The following is a 27797-nucleotide window of genomic DNA, read 5'->3' as shown; positions in this document are numbered from 1 at the left end:
AGATTGAGATGCTCAGCATGCTCTGAAGTTGTTCCCTGTTAGTAGTTTGGTGTGCTTAGATCATTTTACCAACCGCAGAAGTAGACACCTGCTCTGTGAAAGTACACAAAGATGCTCCCAGAGGTTTTGCTGAGATGCCAAAGACCAAGTCGTTTGTTGTCAGACTCATTGGAGAAGAGTTGCCCCAGCTGCCTCCCTGTGTTATGGGCTCTGTTTTACCAGCAGGCCCTAGTCACATGCTTAGGGCAGCTGAACTGAGCAGAAAGTGAAAACCTTCCTCACTCTTCCCCACCGTCTAACAAGCATATCACAAAACCATTCAAACCTGCTTTTCTCAAACCTACACTGTTTTTCCATTTCAAGTCAGTGACGACTCTACTTTCTAGTTGGTCAGGCCCCAAACCTTGAAATCATCTTGATTCCTTTTCCAGCAGCATTCTGCTGACCTCAAGAAGACAAAGTCCACCGACGCATAAGCATCTCCATCACTTACCGCTACCTCCCAAGGCTAATCCATCATCTCACCTCAGCCCACAGCTACATGTCTCCCTTTGTCTTGCCTTCCACATGCTAACTAGGACAGTAGTGCTCAAAACTCTCCGATGGCTTCGCCTCTCACCCCTACATCTGGCACCTTACTGATCTTACTCCTCTCTGGCCATACCAGACCCCTTTGCTGTTCCCCGTAAGTGCAGCCCTTTATTCCGGATCATGCTGTGCCATGTAGATCTTTCCGGTCTCCGTATCTCCACTCAAAAGTCACCTAGAAGAGGTCTTCCGTGATCACATATGTAAGGAGCACTGCCCCATCCACCTCTTTATAAAATAGCGCCCGTCCCCTCTCCCTGCCTTTTTCTTCTTAGTATGCATCACTACCAGAAATAAGGATTTACTTGAGTCTTGTTTAGTAGCTTCTCACACCCAGGCCCTGCCCCTAAAGAAAGTATAAATTCCATGAAAGCAGGAACTTGGCTTTTGTTCCCTGCTGTGCCTCCAGCTCCTTAGAATGATCGCTGGACATTATATAAATCTGGTGAATGAATAAAGTGCTATAATCCTAAACCTTCAATAGCCAGCTGTCCTGGAAATAAGATGACTTTCCAAAGGTAAAGAGTGATGAGACAGGAGTAGAGACAAATGGTTTATTTGGTAACAAGGAGTAAAAAGGAATTCTTAATTCCTCTTCCCTCTTCTGTGGCTGAAGTGGACTATGACAGCCAAACAGCCACACACGGGAAATTCCTTGAGGTCCTTGGGCAGAGACGCAGCGACGATGCCCACGTCGTGTGGCGTGCCATCCCTGTTTTCTAGACAGACGTGCCAGGTGCTGTGCTCTCCGCCGCGTCAGTGGCGGTTACATTCTCCTTCTTGTCTTCAGGTTTCATGGCGGGAAACAGAAGCACTTCCTACAGGAGAGAGAATGCATTCTGATAAGAAGCAGCCCTTTCCCCCAGCCATCTACCCATTCCTTTTATCCCTGGTTACTGTTGGCACCAAAATCCAGAGATCTGTGTTCTTTCAATTCAGTCCCTCTCAGTTACAGTGGATGGAAGAGCAGAGATGCACGCACTGCCGAGGGCACGATGTCAAAGTAAGAATAAACAGAGAGCTTCCCTTCAATTATGATTTACTTCCTCATCTATAAACTTGGGATAGCAACAGTTTCTGCATGTCACAGGCTGACTTAAGTGAGATATGCATGTCAACGGCTTAGGGTGTTCCTTGGAGCCTCAAGAAACACAATTAGTATTTCTCCTGCCTCAAGCAGAAAACCCCCAGATGCTGTCAGGTCAGATGACCCCCATCCTGTGTGGCTGTGTGTCAGGGCTCTGCCTGCCCCTCCCCCTGGCCTCCCACACAGCGCGCGCCTTCAGGGTGGCCTGTACCTTGATGTTATTGGAGTCCGTGAGAAACATAGTGACGCGGTCGATGCCCATGCCCCAGCCACCTGTGGGGGGCAGCCCATATTCCAGGGCGGTGCAGAAGGTTTCGTCTATGAACATGGCCTCATCATCGCCAGCGGCCTTGGCCTAGAAGAGAACCATGCAGTGGCACTCTCTCTGCGAGTGAGTGAGCACGCTGAAGCGTTCAGAGGCATGGCCCTGCCAGGGATGCTCTGAAGGCCCCGCACCTGCTGGGGACTGGTTTCCCAGAAACTCCAGCACGGAGCCATTTCTTTCAAAGACCTGGAGGTCAGGACCAATGAACACATGCAACTTTCCCTGTGAAATGAAAACCCCTCCAGCGCCTGGGGCTTTGCGAGTCCAGTGAAACTGATGTTCAGAGACTGCTCATTCCCAACGTTTTTTTCCTCCCACTTCCTGAAACGACCCCTCAGTGGCAGGGCTAGTGCAGGCAGCCCAGGGGCGCTTTGTCTTCTCATGCCCATGCCACCTCGTTAAATGTGGTATCTAAGGAAAAATGATGTCCCTGTCAAGACAAGTGCCACACTCCCCACACAGACAATTATGCCAAGCTCCATTTCTGGAGAAATCCTAGCGCCAAAACCAGTCGAGCTTTCCATCTTGAAATGTGACTTCCTCCAGTCAAGCCTGTGGCTGCATCTTTCATTTCTATTCAAGTCACCGGGAGTTGCAGCAAGACTAGGGGTAAGGGCGCCATCGTCTGGTGAGGGGACACACACGCTCCTTCCTTACCTTGGCCTGTTCTTCAAAAAGCTGCCGCTGTCGCACAGGGTCATTCAGCTCCGTGTAGGCATTGCATATTTCCTTTTTCATGACAAAGAGCTCAAAGCGTTCAGTCAGACCCTCTTTAGAGCGGTGCCTGGGGACAGGAGACCAGAGGAGAGGCTGAATACACAGGTTCGCTAAGAACATCTGGTACAAACACAAGAATTCCTGAATTCTAGGTGACTCACAAGGGTCAGTGATTGTGACCTGAAACCTGCGTGCATTCCTTGGCACCAACTCATGTGACACATTAGTGAGGCGGGTTGGAGACCAGGAAGCTTTAACGATCTTCACAGCAGACCCGTGCGGGACACCCATACACTGAACCACGCCTCCTGGACTCAAGCCCGCCCGTGTGACTTGCTCGCGTCAAGGGAAATCAGCAGAGGCTTGATGTGCGTTTGGACACCGGGATTTATTCTTGGGGAACACTTCCAGTCACCGTGAAAGGAAGCCCTGGCTGCGCTGCCAAAGAGGCCCCATGTGGAGAAGCAGGGCATCTTGGCAAAGTTCCCAGCTGAAAAAAGCCACTTGAGTTACCCAAACCAATACCACACAGAGCAGAAAGACTACCCACTGAACCCACAAACTCTTGAGAATACATCGTTGTTTCAGGTGGCTAAGTCCTGAGATGATGCGGCAATAGGTAACTGGAACAGCACGCTGTACCTTACCATTTGGCCAGAGGGCTCATTATCTGCGGGTGATCACAGATGAATGTCGGATTGATGCACGTTACTTCCAGGAACTCGCCGACAAGCTTAAGGAGAAAGCAAAGCAGAGCTAGGGATCCCTTCTCAATGGCATTTTGATCACCATTTCACTCTTGGTGGAAGAGGACCCCGCTCCTACCCACTGCTGCTATAGGGGCCCAAGCTTTTCAACGGTTGCTAAAGATTAACTGAAGGAACACACGTAACTATTTGACACAGAGCTAAGGAGAGCAGGAATTCAAACCTGTCCCCTCCCCTCTCTCTCTAGAGCCTTCCTGCGAAGCTGTAGAGGTTCTCTAAGCGGAGTTCACCTTCACGGGAGCAGGGGGTGTTACCACTGGATGAGGGCATGTACTGGAGGTGCACGGCCTTTCACCTTATCAAGGAGCCTGGCTGTGGTCCGGGGTGGAGGGCATTCCACGGCTTTTGCCACACAGATATCATCAAGAATTTTGCGAGTTTCTGTAATACGAATGTACACCTTAGGACAGAAGACATCATACCACCCCTTAAAAAGTACACAAAGAGAAGAGCAGGGGACATTCTAGTCCCGACCTAACCTAACTCAGAGCTGAAAAGGAAGGCAGGCCCTACAGCAGAGAAGCGCGCGCATCACTTTACCTTCCGTTTCAAAGAGGTTAGTGTCCGGCAGCTTCATTCCCAGGGCTTTCTCAAGCTCTTCCACCATGCTGATTTTCCGGAACGGGGGCGTGAAGTCAATCTCATAGGCTTGACCCTCTGGGCCATCTGGATGGTAGGTAACCTTGTAACTGCCTGTAATGTGCTTCACCATCCCTGGGAAAGAAATCCGTCATTGAAAGCAGGGCCAACAGGACGTCCACGTGAGAGCAGCGTGCCAGCCCTTCAGACAGGCGTGGAAGACAAAGGGAGCAGGAGGGCTTTACCTGAAACCATCTTCTCTGTGATTTCCATGAGATCGTGATAGTCCGCATAGGCCATGTAGAATTCACAGGTGGTGAACTCGGGATTGTGAGTCAAGTCGATTCCTTCATTCCGGAACTGGCGTCCAATTTCATACACCCGGTCAATGCCACCGACCACCAGCATCTAGTAATGACACATGGCCATGGTCACGGCGGCTCATCTTATCTCACTAGCTTGAGAAACTGTCCTCGAAAGCTGTAACTCGGTTTTCACTGCTCGGGGGATGCTTTCAGGTATGAGCTGTGGTAACTGTCTGGGTTCTGCATGGGAGCAGCCCAGTGATAGAGGACTCAGTCATTCCTTGTGGTGGGGTCTCCAAGCCTCATTCTCTGATCCTGCTGCAAACTGTGAGCTTCAGATACATTTGAGTGCATTTTAATTTTGCTTAAATACTAGTTATAACAGGTTCTACTGTCTGCAACTAAGAATAATTTTTTTTTTTAGGTAGGAATATTTGGAAAATCTTTTTTCCCTTAAAGGAAAAAAAAAAAAAAAAAGACTCTTTTTGTTTTTGGCTGCGCCCACAGCATATAGAAGGTCCCTGGGGAGTTCCTGTCGTGGCTCAGTGGTGGATGAATCCGACTAGGAACCATGAGGTTGCATGTTCGATCCCTGGCCTTGCTCAGTGGGTTAACGATCCGGCGTTGCCGTGAGCTGTGGTGTAGGTTGCAGATGCGGCTCGGATCCCACGTTGCTGTGGCTCCAGTGTAGGCTGGCAGGTACAGCTCCTATTAGACCCCTAGCCTGGGAACCTCCCTATGCTGAGGGATGGGCCCAAGAAATGGCAAAAAGACCAAAAAAAAAAAAAAAAAAGGAAGGTCCTTGGGCCAGGGATCAAACCCAAGCCACAGAAGTGACAATGCAAGATCCTTAACTGGTAGGTCACCAGGAACTCCTGCCACTAAGAATCTTAAATGACTTTTTTTTTTTGTCTTTTTGTCTTTGTTGTTGTTGTTGCTATTTCTTGGGCCGCTCCCGCGGCATATGGAGCTTCCCAGGCTATGGGTCGAATCGGAGCTGTAGCCACTGGCCTACGCCAGAGCCACAGCAATGCGGGATCCGAGCCGCGTCTGCAACCTACACCACAGCTCACGGCAACGCCGGATGGCGATCGTTAACCCACCGAGCAAGGGCAGGGACCGAACCCGCAACCTCATGGTTCCTAGTCGGATTTGTTAACCACTGCGCCACGACGGGAACTCCTTAAATGACTATTTTTGATATTTAGTCTGGTGATTTGAAGATGTTTCCAACTTCTAGACAGACTCAACTCTTCTACAAAAGACTAAAATCAGAGTTAATCCAAAGAGGAGTATAAACTTAAAAGTATTATGGGAACCAAAGTATGGAAGGAGGAGCTGTACAGCTAGGAAAGACAATCCCTTTGCCCCCTACCTGTAAGTCCTGCTGATCTTGTGGAGGAATTCTAGAAATGTAAATACTCACAAGCCTGACAAATGAGAACGCATTCCCGGCTGCTCTACCCTCACAGTTCCTCTTATTTCTGTCTGCACCTGTCTAGCCAATGGTTTCCCAGCTTTTAGCTTCTTAAAGACACAGGGCATCATGTTACGGATTACCTTATGGTAGAGCTCTGGAGCAATTCTCATGTATAAATTCATGTCCAGCTCGTTGTGGTAGGTGATAAAAGGCTTGGCCACAGCTCCCCCTGGGATGATGTTCATCATGGGAGTTTCAATCTAAAAGACAGAGAAGAACAGTTAGTTTTCAGACAGAGGTCCTCAAACTAGAGGCCTTGGGGATGGCTCATGCTTTACATGCGACAGAGTTTAAGCCTGTTACGCCTCAAGTAAAAATTAAGTTCAATAGTAATGGGTACTTTTTTGTCTACTTGACTCGACAAAAAAGTAGAGATAGCTCCATTTTCTAGTGTCTCTTCCTATTAATACCAAACACCTTTAATATAACACCATAAGTTTTCACAAGGTGTTAAGTGGGATTCTAAATGGGTAGTTTTTTTTTTTTTTTTTGGTGTCTTTTCGTCTTAGGACTGCACCCGCAGCACATGGAGATTCCCAGGCTAGGGGTCGAATTGGAGCTATAGTTGCTGGCCTACACCACAGCCACAGCAACGCGGGATCCTTAACCCACTCAGCAAGGCCAGGGATTGAACCCGCATCCTCATGGATACTACTGGGTTCGTTAGCCACTGAGCCATTATGGGAACTCCTGGGTAGAGCCTTTCTGAGTTCAATTTGAGGTATTTATTAAAAACATAACTGGTTATATCCTTTGACTTATTCCAGAAACCCATCCTATAGAAAAACTGGTACAGATGTTCACTGAAACATTACAGGAGAAAATCAGAAACTTAAACTGTGAATAGGGGAAATAATTATGCAGCATTAAAAATAAATACACACACACAGACATGCAAAGGGCCCAGAATATTTATATTTTGGGGGGGTATGTGTGGAGAAAGCCCATCTATTATGATACATACAATGTGACTTCATTTATGTTTAAGGCAAAAAATAAAATCCATCCAAAACACTTACCCACACACGCGCATCTAAACATGCAATGTATAGACGCAGAGTAAACGGCAAGGAAGGATACATATTCAAATTCAAGTTTGGAGAGAGAAATTAGCTGGAAAAATGAAAAGCTGGAGGCTTTTAGCTTTGCTTCTAGTTCCTTCTTTCTTTTGGCGGTGCCCAAGGCATGTGGAAGTTCCCGGGCCAGGGATCAAACCCAAGCCACAGCACTGACAATGCCGGATCCTTAACCACTAGGCCACTAGAGAACTCCTTTATTGTTAGGATCTGTTTTGCCATAACATGTACTCACCTTTCTCATATAATTAGAAAATATTAAAAAAACATTTTTGCTTTAAAAATTTTCCTAAACATTTTTTAGAGTTAAATAAAAATTAAGAAAACCATTTTTTCTTCTTTTTTGGCTGCACCATGGCATGTGGAAGTTCCCGGGCCAGGGATCAAACCCAAGCCACAGCAGCAACACAAGCCTCTGCAATGACAATGCTGGATCCCTAACCTGCTGTGCCACAGAGAAAACTCCAAAACTAATTTTTGGGCTGGGGGGTGGGGGTGGGGTGCTGCACTCATGGCACAAGGACGTTCCCAGGCCTGGGATCAAACTTGTGCTACTGCAGACATGGCTTGGGTCTAGTGTGGCCGTGGCACAGGCCTGCAGCTGCAGCTTTGATTCGACCTCTAGCCTAGGAACTTCTGTATGCCACGGGTGAGGCCCTAAAAAGAAAAAAAAGAAAAGAAAAGAAAAGAAAAAGGCAAGATGAGCTGAGAAGACATTGAACATGGCATTGTTAGCACATGGATGGTCCTATACTCACACTCTATTATCTTAGAACTCTGGTCCTACCTTCCTAATCAGGGCACTAAACAAGGTAAAACGAAGACACTGGCAAGAAAAGGGGACTGTTCACTGAGCATGAAGGATACTGACACTGGAGATGCCCGTGGAGAAGGGAGGGAAGGGAAGGAAGAGCAGGAGGCAAGCACAGCAAAGCAGCTCATCCTGTCGGCTAAGAGCTCTCCATCACCTCTAGGAATCCCAACGCATCCAAGAAACTTCTTATGTATGTGATGATCTTGGAGCGGATGATAAATTTCTGCCTCACGAAGTCATTCAGGATCAAGTCCAAGTATCGCTGACGATACCGTGTTTCCTAAATCAAAAGTAACCGACAGAAATCACTGAGGCGTCCGATTCACTGGTACCACAGAGCAGAGCCAGGCGGCCACGAGCGCTTACCTTGTCCTTGAGGCCAAAGTGAAGATGAGGTAACATGTGCAAGCAAGGAGACAGCAGCGTGATCTCATAGGGAATGATGCTCAGCTCACCCTTCTTGGTTTTCCCAGGATTGCCCTGAACTCCAATTATGTCGCCCCGGCGCAGTTTGTTATTGATACGAACAAATTCTTCTTCTGATTTATAATTCCTGAATGAAAGGAAAATGTAATTCAGTAGACAAAATCCCAAATTAGAAGTGGCCCCGGGTTTACTTTGGAACCCTCAATAAACTGTCAATGCCTAGTTAATGTGAGCCCAAGAAGAATCTCAGGTTCAATGTCAACTGTTAAAAAGTAACTGCTACATAACTGACTGCTACATAGCTGAGAGGAGTCCTTATTCTCCAGGTGACCAGATGGCCTTTTTATTTTCCCAACCATATGCTACCTCCTCTAACTTTAAATTCCAATGGGAAAAGAAGACTAAGTGGGCCTCTGTCCCCAGTCTTGTTGCTCTGGGCCTACAAAGGCCCGTAACTGGATTATTTCTACATACCTGGAATTGGCCATGACTTGCAACTTGACCCCCTCTCCTCGAAGGTCATAGAAGATGAGCTTTCCCCCAGAAGCTCTTTTGGCATGGATCCTACCTAGAGAAAAAAACAGCAAATACACTGACAGAACCAGAGCTGTTTCATAATATCAGTGCTAAGAAAGTTTTCTCCTATCTTTTACATCCAGGGAAGGCATAAACCAGAACAACTTGATTTTAACCCAAGCCCTAAGCCCTATCTTTTTCTTCATGACAACGCTGGACCCCAATTCAAAGCAGTTAAAGATATGCAGGAAGATCTGGCTTTTTAAAGGTGTTCACTGGGTTCCTGGAGTTCTGGAGGCAGCATGGTTTCTGGATCTTCCTAAATGCTCACACAAAAACAGAAAGCAGGGGAGTTCCCACTGTGGCACGATGAGATTGACGGTACCTCTGCAGCGGCAGGGACACGGCTTTGATCCCTGGCCCTGCCCAGCAGTGGGTTGGGGATCTGATGTAGCTGCAGCTGTGGTGCAGGTCTCAGCCCTGGCTCAATCCCTGGCCTGGGAACTCCATATGCCACAGCACGGCACCACCCCCCCCCCCAGGCCCAGAAAAAAAAAAAGACTGCATAACTAGATTGGCAAGGCCAAAAAGCCATGGACAAAATTTACAACAAAATTGTGTGGGAAGATATTCCCAAGAATCCCCAAATACAAGCAATGGGACAAACCACTAAGGGCCTCAAGAGCCCCCACACAGGAAGAAGCTGAGGGAAGCAGTGAGCGTGAGAAGAAGTCTCCCTACAGTCACTAAAAGCCAAAGGTATTCACTGGGAAACGTGGCTGGGTGGAGGACAGCAGCTGAGACTGGGAGGGGGCCTGCCTACTGTCACGGAGGGGAGCAGAGTGCACTGCTCTAGGAAGGACTAGGGGATGAAATGCTTTCGTGTAGCCACCAAGAACTCTCTACACCTGGAGTTCCCTGGTGGCCTAGTGGTTAAGGATCCAGCATTGTCACTACTGTGGCCTGGCCAAAAGAGAGAGCAAGAGAGAATAATGTCTTTTCAGACAATGAAAGCACCCGAGAAAGACATGCTTAGAAAAACAGAAAAATCCCATTTCATGAGCTGAGGGACATTAAGGATATGACACATGACATGAAAGAACACAAGTTAGAATTAGAAAAGCTAAGAAATGAGGTGATAAATGAAAATCAGAAATGAAATGAAAAGTCATCTCAGAAATGAAGCCTAGACTTAGAAGGAAATAAAAGTGAATAAATACAACAAATAAAGCCTGAAGAAAAAAAAAAAGTGGAAAGGAAGATAAAATTTAAAAATCAAAGTGTAGGAGTTCCCATTGTGGCTCAGCAGTAACAAACCCAACTAGTAGCCATAAGGATGCAGGTTCAATCCCTGGCCTCACTCAGTGGGTTAAGGAACTGGTGTTGCCGTGAGCTGTGGTATAGGTCAGAGACCTGGCTCGGATCCCACGTTGCTGTGGTGTAGGCTAGCAGCTGTAGCTCTGATTCAACCCTTAGCCTAGGAACATCCATATACTGCACCACCCTAAAAAACCAAAAAACAAACAACAACAACAACAAAACCAAAACCCAAACCCAAAAAACAAACCAAAAAAAGTGTAAAAAGACAGAATTTGAGAAAGTGACAAAAAATATTGAAATGAAGCAGAGATACAACATAAAGATAAAAGGAGTCTCAGGGGTAAACTTAAGCAAGAAACATAATAAATACAAAGAAAATTATATTCAAGAAAAAGATCCTTTTAAAAAAAAAAGACTTGTTGAAAATACCTATTTAAGGGGCACACTGTGTACCTAAGAATCTTGACCCAGAATAACTACCATCAGGATATATTTTAGGGAGTTCCCGTTGTGGCTTAGTGGTAATGAACCTGACTAGCATCCATGAGGATGCGGGTTCAATCCCTGGTCCTGCTCAGTAGGTTAAGGATCTGGTGTTGCCATGAGCTGTGGTGTAGGCTGGCAGCTGCAGCTCGGATTCAACCCTTAGCATGGGAACTTCCATATATTGCAGGTTCGGCTGTAAAAAGAAAAAAAAGGGGGAAAAAAAAAAGCACCTATTTTAGTAAAATGACTGGACTTTATAAGGAAAAAGAAATCCAAGGGGCACTTTAAAGCAGGGGTTCTCCCTAGGTGGTAAAATTATATAGGTCATTAAACTTCTCTCTCTTTGCCTCTCTGAATGTTTCAACATTCTAAATTTTCTCCAACAGTTTTATTATTTTTTTGTATGTGGGGGGTGTAAATCAAAAACAGAATTTAGGTTTTCTTTTTTAATTTTTATTTTTTTGGCTTTTTCAGGGCCGCACTTCCAGCATATGGAAGTTCCCAGGCTTGGGGTCAAGTCAAAGCTGCAGCTGCCGGCCTAAGCCACAGCCATAGTAATGCCAGATCCTTAACCCACTGAGTGGGACCACAGATTAAACCCAATCCTCATGGATACTAGTTGGGTTTGTAACTTTCTAAGCCACAAGAGGAACTCCTAGTTATTTTTTATTTATTTTTATTTTTTTTGTAGTTTTTTTTTTTTTGCCATTTCTTGGGCCACTCCCGTGGCATATGGAGGTTCCCAGGCTAGGGGTCGAATTGGAGCTGCAGCCACCGGCCTACACCAGAGCCACAGCAACGCAGGATCTGAGCCGCATCTGTAACCTACACCACAGCTCATGGCAACGCCGGATCCTCAACCCACTGAGCAAGTCCAGGAATCGAACCCACAACCTTATGGTTCCTAGTTGGATTCGTTAACCACTAAGCCACGACGGGAACTCCCTAGTTATTTTTTAAATTAAGGAGAAGATTCCACACGAGATATTAAACTCCAAAATAACAGCTTTCTAGAAGTATAGCCTAATAGTGTAAAGCAATCTCAGAACACAGGTTGGAATTTCAAGGAGCTTAGCGCCATGACTCCCACTGATGAAAAGAAGTCCTTAAAAAAGACTATGAAACAACAGCAGCATCAGGCTAGGAGTTCCCCACAAAGAATGCCCCCTTCCTCCGTGGCATCACCGCTGGAATGTGATCTCGTGCTTTAGGGCTGCTCTTTCTGTGAACAGACCTATTGGCACCATTCCTAGTAGTGGAGCCTCCGACACAAGCTACTTGAGAGCCAGACCATCCCAGACCTTCCTCTGTGCAACTGGAGAGGCCAGTTCCCAAACCACCAGGGCCTCTTCCTACCTGCCACCTTTAAGGTGATGTCAGTCAGGTGGTCCCCAGGCTGCAGGTGACTGTATTTTTCGATGAAGTGAGTGAGCGAGATGTCGACGTGGAACTTGTGTGGGTATGGGTCTTCCCCACTGACCTTCAGTTGGTGGACTGCCTGGCTGCGGATTTTGAAGTATTGCTATTCGAAACAAAACAAAGCAGAACAAAATGAGCTTTTGAGAAGTTGAGCCTGGTCAGACTAGCATAGCCAGGTTTCTTTAATCAAGCCCTCTGCATCCCTGAAATCAAAGGAATGGATAAAGGGTGCAGTTTGCACTTATACAGGGTGGCCAGATCCACAGCTGGGAATAAAGGCCAGAATCCCAAAATGCAAGACTCAACAAAAAGAAAAATCTGATTTCTGCTTAAGTTTAACTGGTACAGGTGGCCCTGTTACCACTTTCAAGGATGCATCTGCATGGCGAGTTAGTTATCAGCCTACTTTCCTTCCCCTGGCCACATACCAGACTTTCCCCCAAAGCAGCCCACCGGCCTAGAGGGTGTGAAAAGGGAATATTCTCTATCAGGGGGCAGCAAACTTTGATGCAACTACTCGACTGTAGTGTGAAAGCAGGCGTAGACATATGTAAATAAGTGGGCGTGGCTGCGTCCCAACACAATTTTACTTATAAAACCAGGGAGGAGGGGTGGGGGAGTGGTGGATTTGGCCTGTGGGCCACAGTTGGCCAATGTGTGGGCTAAAGTAAACCCAAGCTCACCGTTAGGGAGACGTTTTCTCTGAGTTGCTCTAAGGCCCAGCTAGCCTACCTGGAAGTACTGGATTCTCCCAAATGTCTGCAAGTAGTGGATAAGAAAAACACGCAGGGTCTGTGCCTTTAACCAGATGGAGAGGTGGGCCCACTCTCATCCACCTCCTTAGCCACTGGTCCTTCCTGCTGTCTGGCCTCATGGAATTTGCCATAAGCCTCATCAGAAGCTTCCCTGTGGCCAGCGGGGGCGGTTTTCCCAAGGACTCACATTTGGGTCCAGGCTCTCCTCCTCCGCACCAACATCATTGTCAGTGGTGTGGTTGGTGGCAGCAGTGGTGGCCTGGCTTAGCTGTTTTTCACTGAGCTCCTTCTGCTTGGCCTCCTTCTCTGCTATTTTCTTCTCAGCTTTAAGGCGTCTCTTTAGCTCACTGTTGGGAAGATAAAAATGTTCAATGTGACAGGTGCCTAAAGTGTCCTCTATGTTCTGCCAGGTAGACACTTTTTTTTTTTTTTTTTGGCTTTTTAGGGCCACACCTGTGGCACATGGAGGTTCCCAGGCTAGGGGTTGAATCGGAGCTATAGCTGCTGGCCTACGCTACAGCCACACCAACTCCAGATCCGAGCTGCATCTGGGGCCTATACCACAGCTCACCGCAATGTTGGATCCTTCACCCACTGAGCATGGCCAGGGATCGAACCCACATCCTCATGGATCCTAGTCGGGCTTGTTAACTGCTAAGCCGCAAAGGGAACTCCTGCCCCATAGATGTTTATCAAAACCACGAACAGCCTGGGGAAACGCTCTTGCCCAGGTCTACACCCACTGCTAGTGTCTTAGTCAGTAAACTCCAAATGTGAAAGACACAAAGAAAAAAAGAAACTTAGAATAAAGATGTGAGAGATCTTTTTCAAAAAGTCTTTTTCCCAGGCTGGCATTAGGTCCCAACTAAAATCAAGACACTAGAGGACAAAGAAAATCCTACATATTAGTTTATATTCAGAACAGGAAAAAAAGGTTTCCCAGCAAATTGGCAAGAACAGCTTGAGAAAAGCCTATTAGGTTTGGAAGCTCCCTGAGGGCGAGGACTGAATCTTAGCTGTCTGATAACCTCCGCAGGACAAGAGTTCCTACAGCACCAGACTCCACGTGTGAAAAGGCAACATCTCGAGCTTTGTCTGTCTTCTCTCCCCTCCCCCAGGGAGTGGGTTGGTCTGGGGTTGGCTGAGGGAGGGGTGGCTCTTCCGAGTTCAGAGAAGATGCTCCACTGCCAGTCTCTCCCTCAGCATCGATCCGTGCGTGGACAGTGGCCCTCAGCAATGGCCTCACTCTCCTCCGTCAAGCCTGACTTGGACAACAAACTGGGTGCAAGAGCATACGAAGCAGCAGGGAATAGGGGATAATATACCATCTTTGGACTCAGACTATTTGGGCACTAAAAGCTGACACACGCACCTGCCAGTTACGTGACCTTGGGCAAGTGACTTACTTTCTCCTCATCTGAGAAACAGTAAGACACTCTTCTCCCCAGATGTTGGTGTGAGGACTGAGATGAGTACGTAGAAGATCCTGCTCCTCACATTTTAGGAAGCACGCAAATGTGAACTCTTCTAGGTGTCTCTCACCATGTTGACCCTTCACTCTCCACCTCCACCAGGAAAGAAACTTAACGGATGTGGATACATTTCTGGTCAAATCTCTCACTATCCAAACTCTTGATACTTGTCACCTGAGACTCAAAAACTCAAGCGATGTGTACAACTTGGTTTAAGTGACTTGAAATCTTGCGATCTAAATCCAGAAACCAAATTTGGATAGAGAGGGATACCCTCATTATTCAAATAGAATTGATCATTCTTCCAAGTCACCAGTGTTAACTGAATGAGTATTTAATAATAATGAACCATGGCAAAGGATCATTACTCATGCATGGTTGCATTTCGTTTGGTGTCAGGGCACATTGTTAACTATGAGTTTAGAAAAGCTCAATTAATAAAAACTTAACTGGAGATTTGAAGTGATTATCTTTTCAGTAAGAAATCTGACTCAGAGGGACTTAAAGTAGGTGCCTCTGTCTGGAGAGAAACTATTTTGTAGCAGATGTGCAGCCACCTTTCCAGAACAGTGTGCTGGGCTTACGTGCTGTATTGCAGTCAGGGGGCACCTAAGCCTATCTGGTTCCTCCTGGAGTTAACATAATAAATCCGTTTTCCAGTCAACCAGGTGTTGCTCTTTAAATCATCAAAACAACCATAAAAAGGTCCTAGGGATGAGAACTAAGACTAGAAACCAAATTAATCTCAGGAGCAAATTCCAGAAAGACAGAGAAGGGAAAATAACCTGCATTAGAAATTCTTTATTCATACTAAGGTTTTGTTTTCAGCACTGTTTTAGAATAAGACCTAAAAGTCATCTCAAGAACCCAAGGAGTGAGACTCTGAATTTATTAAAGAGAAAAGGAGAAAAGACTATTGGTTTTGGTGGGTAGCAGGGCTGTTTCCTTAGCAACAAGTCTAAGGACTCAACCAGAAGCTTAACAAATAAGAAACTAAGTAAGGGAAGGATTTTTGCTCCCAGAGCAATAAAGAAGGTAATTGGCACCAACCTTCTTTTATCAGAAAGTGGCTTGTCCTTGTGAATCGTTGTGAAAGGGGCAAGTTGATACAGGCGCAGCTCCCTCTGCCCCCACTGTGCCCAGGAGGTTTGGCGCAGGGACCCCCTAACCAGCCTTACAGCAGCTTGCGTCAACATGGTAGAATACCCTGGAACTAATGATTACCACCACCTAACAGGAAACACAGAGAGGTGGTGTCAGATGGACAGACATTACACATACCTCCAAGCAGCACTCCTACTCTTAAGGGTTGGGTGGTGGTGGTGCGGGCGGAGGTCGCACAATCTTTTAACATCCCATTTTCCATTCTACCCTCTCAACTGACAGCAACCCTCTAACACTGTGCTACAACTCTAACTGATAACAGTCTTAGTCTCGGCTATGGTAAAAAGGTGCGTATCCGGGGACAAAAGTCAAAAGCAGGTCAATTAACAGTTTACGGGCAGAAATGATCACAACACTCTAGAAAATAGGAGACAAGCCCCTGACAGGTGGTTTTTCTCTTGGAGATTAAGCACCTGGCCACAAAGATGGCAATGGGAAGCACATAAAATATCACCATCAACTGCAAACTCTGGACGAAGCTAAAAACAAACCACACAAAAGCAATTGTGTCAAGGAGAAGACTTGTTTGGAGCTCTAGGAACAAGGAGGAAAGGAGAATTTCAGATGAGTCGTAGATTACATTATGTTTATACATTAACACTGGAAGGCAACAGAATGGCAGGAACTATGTTCTTGATTTCATTAAAATAAATTTGGCCCTTCATTTAAGAATGAGTCACCTGGCAGGGAGCCATCTGTTTTTGAACTTGGAGAAAAATAACTGGCATACAGGGGTGTTCACTAAAGATTCAGATCAAGGAAGTTCCAAGAACAATTAAGAAACAGAAGGAAATGTTAGCCATAAACTATTTCAGCCCATTAGAGAAATATACATCAATAGCAGATTCTTTTAGACACGAGGAGGTATGACAGTCAGGATAATGAGCATGGGCTGTAGAATTTGCAGACCTGATTTTAGATTATTTGCTCCAGAGCTTTGAATCCATGGCGGACAAAACTTTAGGCATGCAAATTTCAGCAATGTATATAATCACCAGAGCTTCAGTTTATTAAACTGAAAAGTGGGTATTAACACCTTCCTTGCAAGGTTATCATTGAGATTAGAGGAAATTCTAACATTCTAGCACAGTGCCCAACACACAAAAAAAGATGCTTTAAAAAGTGACTGCTGTAATTAATCTAAGAAGTCAGCAGAAAGGAACTGGCCAGTTTCCTCAGTTTACCCTAAAATTACACTCAACTGGAGTTTTTACTTAGGAGGCATCTATGATTTATAACTCTAATACTCAATTACTGACATAACGGGATCAAAGTTCAATCTTCCTCAAGGGAGAAGTTCAAGACTAGGTTCCAAACTTTTACAAAGATCTACTGGACACTCTACAAACAACGTTATTAGGGTGCCATCAAACCAAAAGCTTACATATTTCCTTTCTCATTTCCCTAGAATATGTGAAGCGTAAACCCAGAGACATAAAAGGAAATGGCAACTCTAACTGCCTGAATGCTAAAGCAATCATTATATGCACTAAACTTAACTTTTCTCCTTGCAACTGGAAGAGCACTGTATTTATGTACTAGACTTGGGAGTATTGAGGAAATAGTCACTCAATCATTGCTCATGTTTTATGAAGAACTTTGGTTGAGAAGGAGTGCAGTATTCAGAGAACAAAAGACACAGCCAGTGAAAAAGGCAGCTAATCTTTATTTATAAATACTTTCATACTCCAGGGACTTGGGGTGATCACCAAAGATACATCCAGCAATGCTGAGTGCAGCTTGGTATATCCGGCTGACAGTCCCTACTGCTGGACACTGGTGATTTATTCAATAATCACAGATCCTTTGAGTAACTCATACAGATAGGTGCACAACACAGTTGAAAAACTGACCTTTTTAATACTAAAGGTTCACAGTGGCTTTGGCTAGGCCAAGGATAATTTGAAGGTCTTTCTGAAAAACTAGGGTATTTAACATTTCTCCAATTTCCTTATTGGGGCGTGGCTCAATAATAACGCATTTCTCAAGGGGGAGCAAAGGGGGAAGTAATTTTCCCTTTTCTCTGTCGCCTCCCAATTCTCCGCATACTCTCACTCCAGGAGTACGACGGGGAGGAAGGACGCGGTCGGCGCGGGCCCTCGGGCATCCTGGGGGATGTAGTTCAGGGCGCAGGGGCTACGTTCCTGCATGTGGGTACCCACGAGAGCCGGCAGGAAGGCCCCAAGCACAGCCGCCACGGCCGAAGCCTCGAGGTACTTCTTAGTCCAGACTCTCCGATCGCAAAGGTTTTAACGACCCGCATCGACACTTACTTTTTGCTCAGTTTCGGCTCGGCGCCGTCCACTTTAACTTCAGCCGCCTGTACCGCAGCCATCTTCCCCGAGGGCCGGACCTAAAGAGGATGAGACTCGTAGGGCGATTTCCAGGTCACGCTCGGAAGTCCCGCCTCTTCCGGGGAAAGGGGCGCACACTGTTAACGCGCAGCTGTCGCGCAGGCGCATTTCGGGCCAGCAGCCGCGGCATCTGGTACGTTACCTCAGGCAGTGGGGCTCCGTGCGCCAGACGCTCGTTAGGGGGCAGCTCTTCCGCTGCGCGTTCGCTATGGCGGAGGCAATGGATTTGGGCAAAGACCCCAATGGGCCTACCCATTCGTCGACTCTTTTCGTGAGGGAGGATGGCAGCTCCATGTCCTTCTACGTGCGTCCCAGTCCGGCGAAGCGCCGGCTCTCGACGCTCATCCTGCACGGCGGCGGCACCCTGTGCCGGGTGCAGGAGCCGGGGGCCGTGCTGCTGGCCCAGCCCGGGGAGGCGGCAGCCGAGGCCTCGGGCGACTTCATCTCCACGCAGTACATCCTGGACTGCGTGGAGCGCAACGAGAAGCTCGAGCTGGAGGCCTACCGGCTGGGCCCGGCTCCGGCGGACGACCAGGCCCCAGAGACGAAGCCCGGGGGGCAGGCCGGAGGCGGCGCCGCCGCCGCGGAGTCCGAGCCGCAGTCGCACGCGGGGCGGATCGGCTTCACGGACGCGGACGACGTGGCCATCTTGACCTACGTGAAGGAACATGCCCGCTCGCCCAGCTCGGTCACCGGCAACGCCTTGTGGAAAGCGATGGAGAAGAGCTCGCTCACCCAGCATTCGTGGCAGTCCCTGAAGGACCGCTACCTCAAGCGCCTACGGGGCCAGGAGCATAAGTACCTGCTGGGGGAGGCCCCCGTGAGCCCTTCCTCGCAGAAACTCAAGCGGAAAGCTGAGCAAGACCCCGAGGCTGCTGACAGCGGGGGTGAGGCCTGTCGCTGGCACCTGCGCGGCGTGGGGGCGGGGGCGTCGTTCCTGTCCCGAGGGGCGACCATGTTGTGTCTTTGGTAGCATCCCCCGCCCCGCCCCCCTTTGACATCCGGGTAAAACTACACCATTTTCTGATCTTGAATTCACTTTTCCAATAGCTAGGATGTTGACAGGGTTCGCTATTACAAAGGTACAAAAAGAGTATATGGAAAATTCTCCCCCTTTTCCTGCCCATTAGCTACCAAGTCTCTCCCCCGCCCCGACCCCCCATCCCGCGAGGCACTGGGGAACCAGCTTCTTGGGTATCTTTTCAGAGAGATTTCACAGACTCCTTTTTAAAAACAATTCTCCAGTGTTTAAGGAAATTCAGCATAAGCCCTGCCAGACCAGTTTATTGTAATGTCTTGGCTGAAACAGATGCATATTCACATAGAAGGTTCTCAGCAATTGGAAATGGTTTTGTTAGTTTCGCTCAGGTGAGGTGAGTTTCTAAGGCAGTTGAGTTGAATGTTGGGATTCATGTGTGGTTAGGATACAGCAAAGCTGGTCAGATGCTTCACTTCTGATATAAGGGATATTGACAGTTGAACCTGACCCTTTTGTTCAAAGAGGCATACTTCTTCCCACTTCCCTATTCTTATGTGGCTGTTGCATCACAGGTGAGGTCTGGGGAGGTAAAAACTGTTCCTCTTGTTTTGGTTTCGGTAAAAGTGACATTTGAAATTCATTCAACAGATATTTGAGCTTGAGACACTTATCTTGCTGGGATAGAAACACTAAAACTCCCTGCTTAAAATGCTAGTTTAGTGAGTGCTATAGAGAAAAATAAATCTAAGTAAGGGCTGAAGAGGAGGTCGTTTTCTGCAGCGTGGGAAAGGAAGTTACCTATTTTAAACTGATACTTAAGCACAGACCAAAGGAAATGAAAGAGCTAGCCGGGTGATTATCTGAAGACGGGGCGTTCCAGGCTTAGAGAATGGTAACTGCAAAGGCCCTGAGGTGTGTACTTGTAGCAACAAGAAACCAGTGTGGCTGGGATGGAATAAAGCAAGAGAGAGAATTCTAGGAGAGCGGACAGGCTATGTGTAAAGGAGATCATGTAGGGCCCTGATTTTTAAATTAGTAGTATGGAGATGTCTAGTAGACCAGTCAGAACTTGGGACTAAGTAAGCTGAATTCTTTCCTTTTTTTTTTTTTTTGTCTTTTTAGGGTAGCATCTGTGGCATATGGAGGTTCCCAGGCTGAGCGTCAAACTGGAGCTGTAGCTGTTGGCCTAAACCACAGCCACGGCAACATGGAACCGAGCTGCCTCTGTGACCTACAGCATAGTTTATGGTAAAACTGGGTCCTTAACCCGCTGCGTGAGGCCAGGGATCGAACCTGCATCTTCATGGATCCTAGTCAAGTTCATTAACCACTGAGCCATGAAGGGAACTCCTTTTTAATAGTAGCGTGTAGGTGGTCCTGAAACCAGGAAGACTAAAAAAATTTTTATGTATTTGATTATTTTAAATTTATAGCTTCTCATGATAAAGTCAGAGAGCAAACTGGAAAAATAGTACCAGTACATTGAAACAGAGTTCGTTTCCTTAATGTCCAAAGAGCTTGGAGAAGATAGTAAGTAAAAGAAAAACTGGTAGAAAAGTGAGCAAAGGAAATGAAACAGAAAGTTAGAAGAGGAAATAAATAAACGGCTACTAAACAAATGCAGAGATGTTGTTTAAATTAAAGGAAGTTAGACCCTGAGCAGAGGACCAGTACACGGACTGTCTGGACTTCTGACCCATGGAAATGGAAATGTGTGTGGTGGTGTTTTATAGAAAAGTAAATCAGAGCAAGGCAGTGTCACATCTATTAGACTGGAAAATTAACAAAATGAGTAACATTCAGAGTTAATGATATATATATGAAAACAAGTACACCCCTACATTGTTAATAGAAGGAAAACAGTACAGTTTCAATGGAGGAAATTTTGACACAATCTGACAACATTTAAAACACATGTTCCCCGTAAACCTAAACCGTGTATTGCTTCTAGGGATTTATCATACAGATAATACTCTTTTTTTTTTTTTTTAAACATGAAGAACTTTATTTATTTATTTATTTATTTGGGGTCTTTTCTTGGGCTGCACTCACGGCATATGGAAGTTCCCAGGTTAGGAGTCTAATCGGAGCTGTAGCCGCCGACCTAAGCCACAGCCACAGCAATGCCAGATCCGAGCCGCATCTGCGACTTAGACCACAGCTCACGGCAACACCGAATCCTTAACCCACTGAGCGAGGCCAGGGATCAAACCCGCAACCTCACGGTTCCTAGTCGGATTCCTTAACCACTGCACCACAATGGGAACTCCCCAATATACTCTTAAGTGTAAAAGAATACAGTAGTGAAAAGTCTCCCTGCTCCATGTCTCTCTCCTTGCTTCTTCTCCAGAGACAACCACAGTTTTTGTATGGTCTCCTACCTTCGTCCTTTTTGCTCACCATAACACCGCACTAGACAGCAGTTCTTCCTGCAGTTAGCTTTCTTTTTTTAATATATCTTGAAGCTTTTGTGTGTTTGTTCATTGTTTGTCTCATTCTTTTCTTGTTCGTTGCATGTTTCATTATGTGAGCCATACGTTGTTTCCACTTTTTATTATAGAAAATTTCAAACATTTCCAAAAGTAGTAGAATGAACTATATTGCAGGTACCCATAACCCAGCTTCACCTGATTATAGTTGTGGCCAACTTTTTTCGTCTGTACCTTTCATCCTGGCTTCTGGGGTTATTTAGAAACCAGTGCCAGGCATCATCCCATTTTATCTATTTTAGCTTATATCTCTAAAAGAAAAGGCTTTTTGTTTTAAGCTTATATAAAATAAAATTGACTTATTTTGATACATGATTACATATTTTAAAAATTAAAAAAAATTTTATTGTAAAATTACAATTTTAGCCATTTTTAAGTGTTCATTTCAGTAGCAATAAATGCATTCACATTGTGATGCAGTCATCACCACCATCCATCTTTAGAATGTTTCTGTCCTCCAAAACTGAAACTTGTACCCATTAAACACCAATTTGCGTTCTTCCCTTCTCTAGCCTCTGGTTGCCATGATTCTGCTTTCTGTCTTTATGAATTTGATCTCTCTGTACTTGGAATAAGTGAAATCCTAATGCTGTTTGTCCTTTTGTGTCTGGCTTATTTCACTTAAGCTCATGTTTTCAAGGCGCATCTATGTTGTAGCATGTGTGAGAATTTCATTCCTTTTTAAGATTGGATAATATTCTAATACCACATTTTGTTTATTCATTTTTCTGTTGATGAACAATGTTGTTCCCGCATCTTGTCTATTGTGAGTAATGCGCGTATGGTTTGGGTGTACTAGTATCTATGTGAGACCCTGCTTTCATTGTGGGGGTTGTATATTCTCAGAAGTGAGATTGCTGGATCATATGATATATGTTTAGTATTTTGAGGAACTGCCATCCCCTTTTCCACTTAAATGTTTTAACACATGTAGATTTATATAACCATCACCAGTGGGAGGTCCCACTGTGGCTCAGCAGTAACGAATCCGACTAGTAATCGTGAGGCTGCGGGTTTGATTCCTGGTCTTGCTCAGTGGGTTAAGAGCTGTGGTGTGGGTCACAGACACGGCTTGTATCCTACGTGGCTGTGGTGTAGATGAACACCCGCAGCTCCAGTTCAACTCCTGGCTTGGGAACTCCCATATGCCGTGGATGCAGCCCTAAAAAAAAAAAAGGAAAGGCCATCACCAAAATCAGGATACAGAACAGTTCATATAAAAAACTCTGTTGTGGGAGTTCCCGTCGTGGTGCAGTGGTTAACGAATCCGACTAGGAACCATGAGGTTGCAGGTTCGGTCCCTGCCCTTGCTCAGTGGGTTAACGATCCGGCGTTACCGTGAGCTGTGGTGTAGGTTGCAGACGCGGCTCGGATCCTGCATTGCTGTGGCTCTGGCATAGACTGGTGGCCTGTTGGTAGTCAGTTTTTGTTAAGTGGAAAAGAGCAGAGCTAAATCCTCAGAGAACAAAGAGTAAAAGGGAAATAGGATGTTTAAGTTTAGGAGGCCCTCCTTTTTGTAGATGGTATATTGTGGTAGCCCCCCCTCCACCCCAGCTGTCTTGAGCCGGGTCTCACCCAAGGCCCTTTTGTCTTAGGCTGGCACCCAAAGACTGATTCTTTGGGGTTATGACGTTTTGGCTCCCTTGTCCCAAATTGGTCAACTCTGAAGGGGCTCCCTAGCTCCACACTTTTCCATGGTTTCAGTTGTTAGAACTCTTCCATAGCTTCACTTCTCTGCCAATTTCTGCTTTCTTCTCTTCAGCAGGAATTTCTCCAGGAACAATCCCTAATCAACACCTTACTTCTTAATCTACATCTCAGAATTTGCTTCCCAGAGAACCCAATTTATGGCCTAATTTTGTTAATGTGCAAAATCTATCAATACAAAGCAAAAGATGAATTAGGCTTGAGTTTTTATTTTACATATCAGAACCTAGGAAAAGTGCCACCATTTTTTAGTGTAATTTTTCAAAAGAGTAGACATTTTCTTGTTTGTTTATGTTTTCTGGGTTTTTTTTTTTTTTTTTTTTTTTTTTGCTTCTTAGGACTGCACTCTCGGCGTATGGAGGTTCCCAGGCTAGGTGTTGAATTGGAGCTGCAGCTGCTGGACTACGCCACAGCAAGGCCAGATCTGAGCCATGTTGATGAGGCCAGGGATCGAACCTTTGTCCTCATGGATGCTAGTCAGATTTGTTTCTGCTGAGCCATGACGGGAATTCCAAGAGTAGAAATTGTTGAACATGCATGTCTTACGTTTTTCTTACCCTTCTGATCAAAAACAGTGTCTGCTTATAGGAAAAAATTGCAGGTTCACCCTGGCCCAGAGTTCACTAAGTGTTTACTATGTTTTTGGTTATTGTAAAAGAATCTTAATTCTAATCTGGTGGTGTTCTCTTTAATAGAACCACAGAACAAGAGGACTCCAGACTTGCCTGAGGAAGAATTTGTGAAGGAAGAGATTAAAGAGAATGAAGAAGCGGTCAAAAAGATGCTTGTAGAAGCTACCCGGGAGTTTGAGGAGATTGTGGTACGTTATCTAGAGTTAACTCACATGTGTTTCATAATCCATTGTCCTCCTTTGAAATAAGTCATCCCATCTGTGCTTTTTACACACTTAAGGCCTAGAAAGGTGAGAAAGAAGTTCATGATGGAGGAGGAAAATGGAAAGTGGGACTGATCTACAGGCCTGTACCTTTTAGGACAAAAGATTGGGGAGATTTTTTTTGTTTCTTTTTTTGTCGTTTGTCTTTTTAGGGCTGCACCGGTGGCATATGGAGGTTCCCAGGCTGCTAGGGGTCCAATCGGAGCTATAGCTGCCGGCCTACACCACAGCCGCAGCCATGCCAGATCCAGACATCTGCAACCTGCACCACAGCCCACGGCAACACCGGATCCTTAACCCGCTGAGTGAGGCCGGGGATCAAACCCGCAACTTCAGGGTTCCTAGTTGGATTCATTTTTGGCTACACCACAGTGGGAACTCCTGGGAGAATTATTTTTAAACAGTATAAGGCACCTCATTTTGAGTACTTTGATCTCAGTGTAATTTTTCCAGTCAAGATCATGTATTTAACTTTTAAAAATGTTTTTATGCTTCTCAGGTAAAAGTAATTTTTAAAAGAATTTGGAGTTCCTGTTAATCATCTAGCATTGTGTCTTTGACAGTGCAGGTTTGATCCCTGGCCTGGTACAGCGGGTTAAGGATCCTGTGTTGCTGAAACTGCGGCATAGGTTGCAGCTATACCTTGGATTCGATCCCTGGCCTGGGAACTTCCATATGCCACAGGTGTGGCAAAATAATAATAGTAATAATAATAATTTATCAAGTGATTTCAGGTCTTTGTATACTTAAAACTTTATTGAATTTTTTAGCTCTTCCATATTCACTTGATTTCTAATACTTTGTTGGTATCTCATATTTCATCATAGTTATAGAGAAAGATAACCATAAAAGAATGAGTAATAAAAGAACACTGTAATTTGTGCATATCTTCCTTAAGAGGAAGGATCTTGTAAATTAACTTTTCTTACTAACACCAAGAAAAATGGTTAGACCTCAGTCTAAAACAGAAAAATAGTTGAAAGTTCATTTAATTAAAAAATTTTTTTATTCATTTACTTTTGTCTTTTTTAGGGTTGCACCCATGGCATGTGGAAGTTCCCAGGCTAGGGGTCGAATCAGAGCTGTAGCTGCTGGCCTATACCACAGCCACAGCAATGCCTGATCTGAGCCACGTCTGCACCCTGCACCGCAGCTCACAGCAATGCTGGATCCTTAACCCAGTGAGAAAGGTCAGAGGTTGAACCCATGTCCTCATGGACACTAGTTGGGTTTGTTACTACTGAGCCACAACAGGAACTCCGAAAGTTCATTTAATTTAAAGTTGGTTCATTTTTTTTATAAGCTTTGAAGAACTCTCAACAACCCTCAAACATGGCCTACATAGGTCTCTTCTCACATAACATGCTTCATAATGTGCCTAAATGTTGTGTAGTGTGGAGGGCGTAATATAGTCATACAGGAAGGTGTTGGTAAGCATTGAGCATGTAGTGGTGAGCAAAATAGATAGAATTCCTGCCCTGTGGAGCTTATGGTCTGAGAGTGAAGTCATATTTTAAACAAATAACCCAATGATGGAGTTTCCTGCATGGCTCAGTGGGTTAAGGATCTGGTGTTATTCCTGCTCTCTGGTTACAGCTGTGGCACGGGTTTGATCCCTGGCCTGAGAAGTTCTGCATGATGTGGACGCAGCCGAAAATAGCAACAACAAATAATCTGATGTGTACATGTGTACACACATATAGGTATGTGTATGCACATGCATACATTTTCTTTCCTTTTTTTTTTTTTTATCTTTTTGCCATTTCTTGTGCCTCTGCTGCGACATATGGAGATTCCCAGGCTAGGGGTCGAATTGGAGCTGTAGCCACCTGCCTGTGCCAGAGCCACAGCAGTGTGGAATCCGAGCTGCGTCTGCAACCTATACTACAGCTCATGGCAACGCCAGATTGTTAACCCACTGAGCAAGGGCAGGGACCGAACCCGCAACCTCATGGTTCCTAGTCGGATTCGTTAACCACTGCACCACGACGGGAACCCCATTTTTTTTTTTTTTGCATACATTTTCATAATCAATGTAGCTTCTAGTCTGTTGGAATACCATATTTAATTTTACATACATGTACACACAGTACATGTATACCTCTTCAATGCCCCCCCTTGCCATATCAGATACATACATGTATATACATGTTCATACAGGTACACCGATATCCAGCATGGATAAATGTAAGGAGGAATAATATAGCACATTAGGGGAACTGAAGGAAGTCCATTGTGATCGGGATGAAAAGTGCAAGAAGGTGGTAGTTAGGAGTGACCAGATGTTGCAAGAGTGAGAGTTTGTGACTTGGTAATTAGGAACTGGTCATATTCATCACTTTCTTTAGGTGGACGAGAGCCCTGATTTTGAAATACACATAACAATGTGTGATGATGATCCACCCACACCTGAGGAAGACTCAGAAACACAGCCTGATGAGGAGGAAGAAGAAGAAGAAGAAAAAGTTTCTGCACCAGAGGTGGGAGCTGCCATTAAGATCATCCGGCAGTTAATGGAAAAGTTTAACTTGGATCTGTCAACAGTTACACAGGCCTTCCTAAAAAATAGTGGTGAGCTGGAGGCTACTTCCTCCTTTTTAGAGTCTGGGCAGAGGGCTGATGGGTATCCCATTTGGTCCCGACAGGATGACTTAGATTTGCAAAAAGATGACGAGGGTACCCGAGATGCATTGGTCAAAAAATTTGGTGCTCAGAATGTAGCTCGGAGGATTGAATTTCGAAAGAAATAATTGGCAAGATAATGAGAGAAGAAGAAAGATTTGATGGATAAGGTGTTAAAATTTGTGACTGTTGAACTTCAGAGATTTTTACATTGGAGCCGACACTTATCTTTTGACCAATGCTGCTGTTGCTCTCTGAGTCCTAGATTTTGTAGCCAAGTAGAGTTGCGTAGGAGGATAAAAATAAAAGAAGTTAGATTTATTTAGAACTGTTCCTGGCAGTGTGTTTATGAAAGGAAAACCAGAGAGAGGTTGATCTACGTAGTAGTAATCCTTTTCTGGAATGAAATCCCTGCTATCTGTATTGGTGGCAGGAGCTAGTGACAGAGTCAGAGGAGGAAAATCCGATGGGTCTTTTCAGATAGTGTGAAAAAAGAGCCTTATGTCCTTTGGCAGAAGCTCCTCTAGATGGTTACAGAATCCAGATCAATCTGGAAATGTGAACGGAGTTCTCTTGTGGTGCAGTGGCTGAAGGATCCGGTGTTGTCACTGTAGTGGCTTGGGTCCCAGCTGTGACATGGATTTGATACCTGGCCTGGGAACTTCCACATACTGTGGGTGTGCCCCCCCCCCCCCAAGCTAGAAATGTGGAGTGATTTAATCACAAGGCCTTGAACATGGACTGTCCCAAAACCTTGCATTCCCCGGTGAGCTCTGATTTCTATAGACTCCTTTGAAAATCCCATATTCCTTTTGCCATGTTAATATTTGGTGACCCTGTTCCTTGGCTGTTCTTTTCTTTGAGTCTGTGTCAGTTCAGTCTCTAGCATGTGTTTCTTTACCTATTGTCCTGTTCTGTTTAAAACATACACAAAAACTCTATAGAGTCTCGAGAAAAGTCTTACTTGGTTACCAGTTATGTGATTTTATTTATTGAGGATAGTTGTGTGCTAAGAACTGTGTTAGATTTAAAAATTAGAGGATTAATTCCTCTTTGTTGTGTTGCTTTCATTATTAAAAATAAATAGAACTTTGTATATGAGTCTTCACAAAGTGTTTTCTTTGAATGTATTCACAAAACCTTTTAGGTATAAAACTGTAAAGGAACTAACATTTTTGGCTCTTGGTAATTAGAATCAATAAAGGATTTTAGAACTAGTAGGCCATTAGAAGGAAGCTATTTCTTCTGGATGGAGCACAGAGACGATCCGTGTCAAGGACTGTGAAAGGTGGCATAACAAGGTGAACTGCTGAGAGCCAAAGGGGAGAGAAGCCAATAAGGAACCATCAGGTCTGTAACAGAAGGTATCAGTGCCCACCCCAGATCCCCTAAACACTCACCATTCCAGCACATGCCTCCAACAGAAGTCCTACTGCAAGTACCCACCTGAGGTTC

At 45.4% G+C, this 27797-nt stretch overlaps 2 protein-coding genes across 3 annotated transcripts; one reads left to right on the top strand and one right to left on the bottom strand.

Moving 5' to 3' along the window:
• Nucleotides 1-1128: 1128 nt before the first annotated feature.
• KARS1 (lysyl-tRNA synthetase 1) lies at nt 1129-17721 on the bottom strand. 2 transcript variants are annotated; one of them, XM_047789808.1, is made up of 15 exons: nt 17570-17673; nt 15183-15362; nt 12848-13007; nt 11843-12008; nt 8639-8732; nt 8105-8291; nt 7893-8018; nt 5929-6048; nt 4309-4471; nt 4025-4198; nt 3780-3865; nt 3365-3450; nt 2658-2784; nt 1887-2030; nt 1129-1406 (listed from the first exon to the last, which is right to left on the bottom strand). In XM_047789808.1, the coding sequence occupies exons 2-15, from the start codon at nt 15326-15328 to the stop codon at nt 1308-1310; spliced, it is 1878 nt and encodes a 625-aa protein (XP_047645764.1). In that variant the 5' UTR covers nt 15329-15362; nt 17570-17673; the 3' UTR covers nt 1129-1307. The 2 variants fall into 2 exon arrangements, with proteins under 2 accessions (XP_047645764.1, XP_047645765.1); XM_047789809.1 differs by lacking the exon at nt 15183-15362 and having other exon boundaries at nt 17570-17721.
• A 22-nt stretch (nt 17722-17743) lies between these two features.
• Nucleotides 17744-27438, top strand: TERF2IP (TERF2 interacting protein). Its single transcript, XM_047789810.1, has 3 exons — nt 17744-18537; nt 23521-23645; nt 26069-27438. The coding sequence occupies exons 1-3, from the start codon at nt 17859-17861 to the stop codon at nt 26468-26470; spliced, it is 1206 nt and encodes a 401-aa protein (XP_047645766.1). The 5' UTR covers nt 17744-17858; the 3' UTR covers nt 26471-27438.
• The last annotated feature ends 359 nt before the right edge of the window (nt 27439-27797 follow it).

The sequence above is a fragment of the Phacochoerus africanus genome, chromosome 8 (genome assembly GCF_016906955.1).
Source record: "Phacochoerus africanus isolate WHEZ1 chromosome 8, ROS_Pafr_v1, whole genome shotgun sequence".
NCBI classification, from domain to species: Eukaryota; Metazoa; Chordata; class Mammalia; order Artiodactyla; family Suidae; genus Phacochoerus; species Phacochoerus africanus.
The sequence above is the reverse complement of the archived record's forward strand: the minus strand, read 5'-3'. Positions and strand labels throughout refer to the sequence as shown.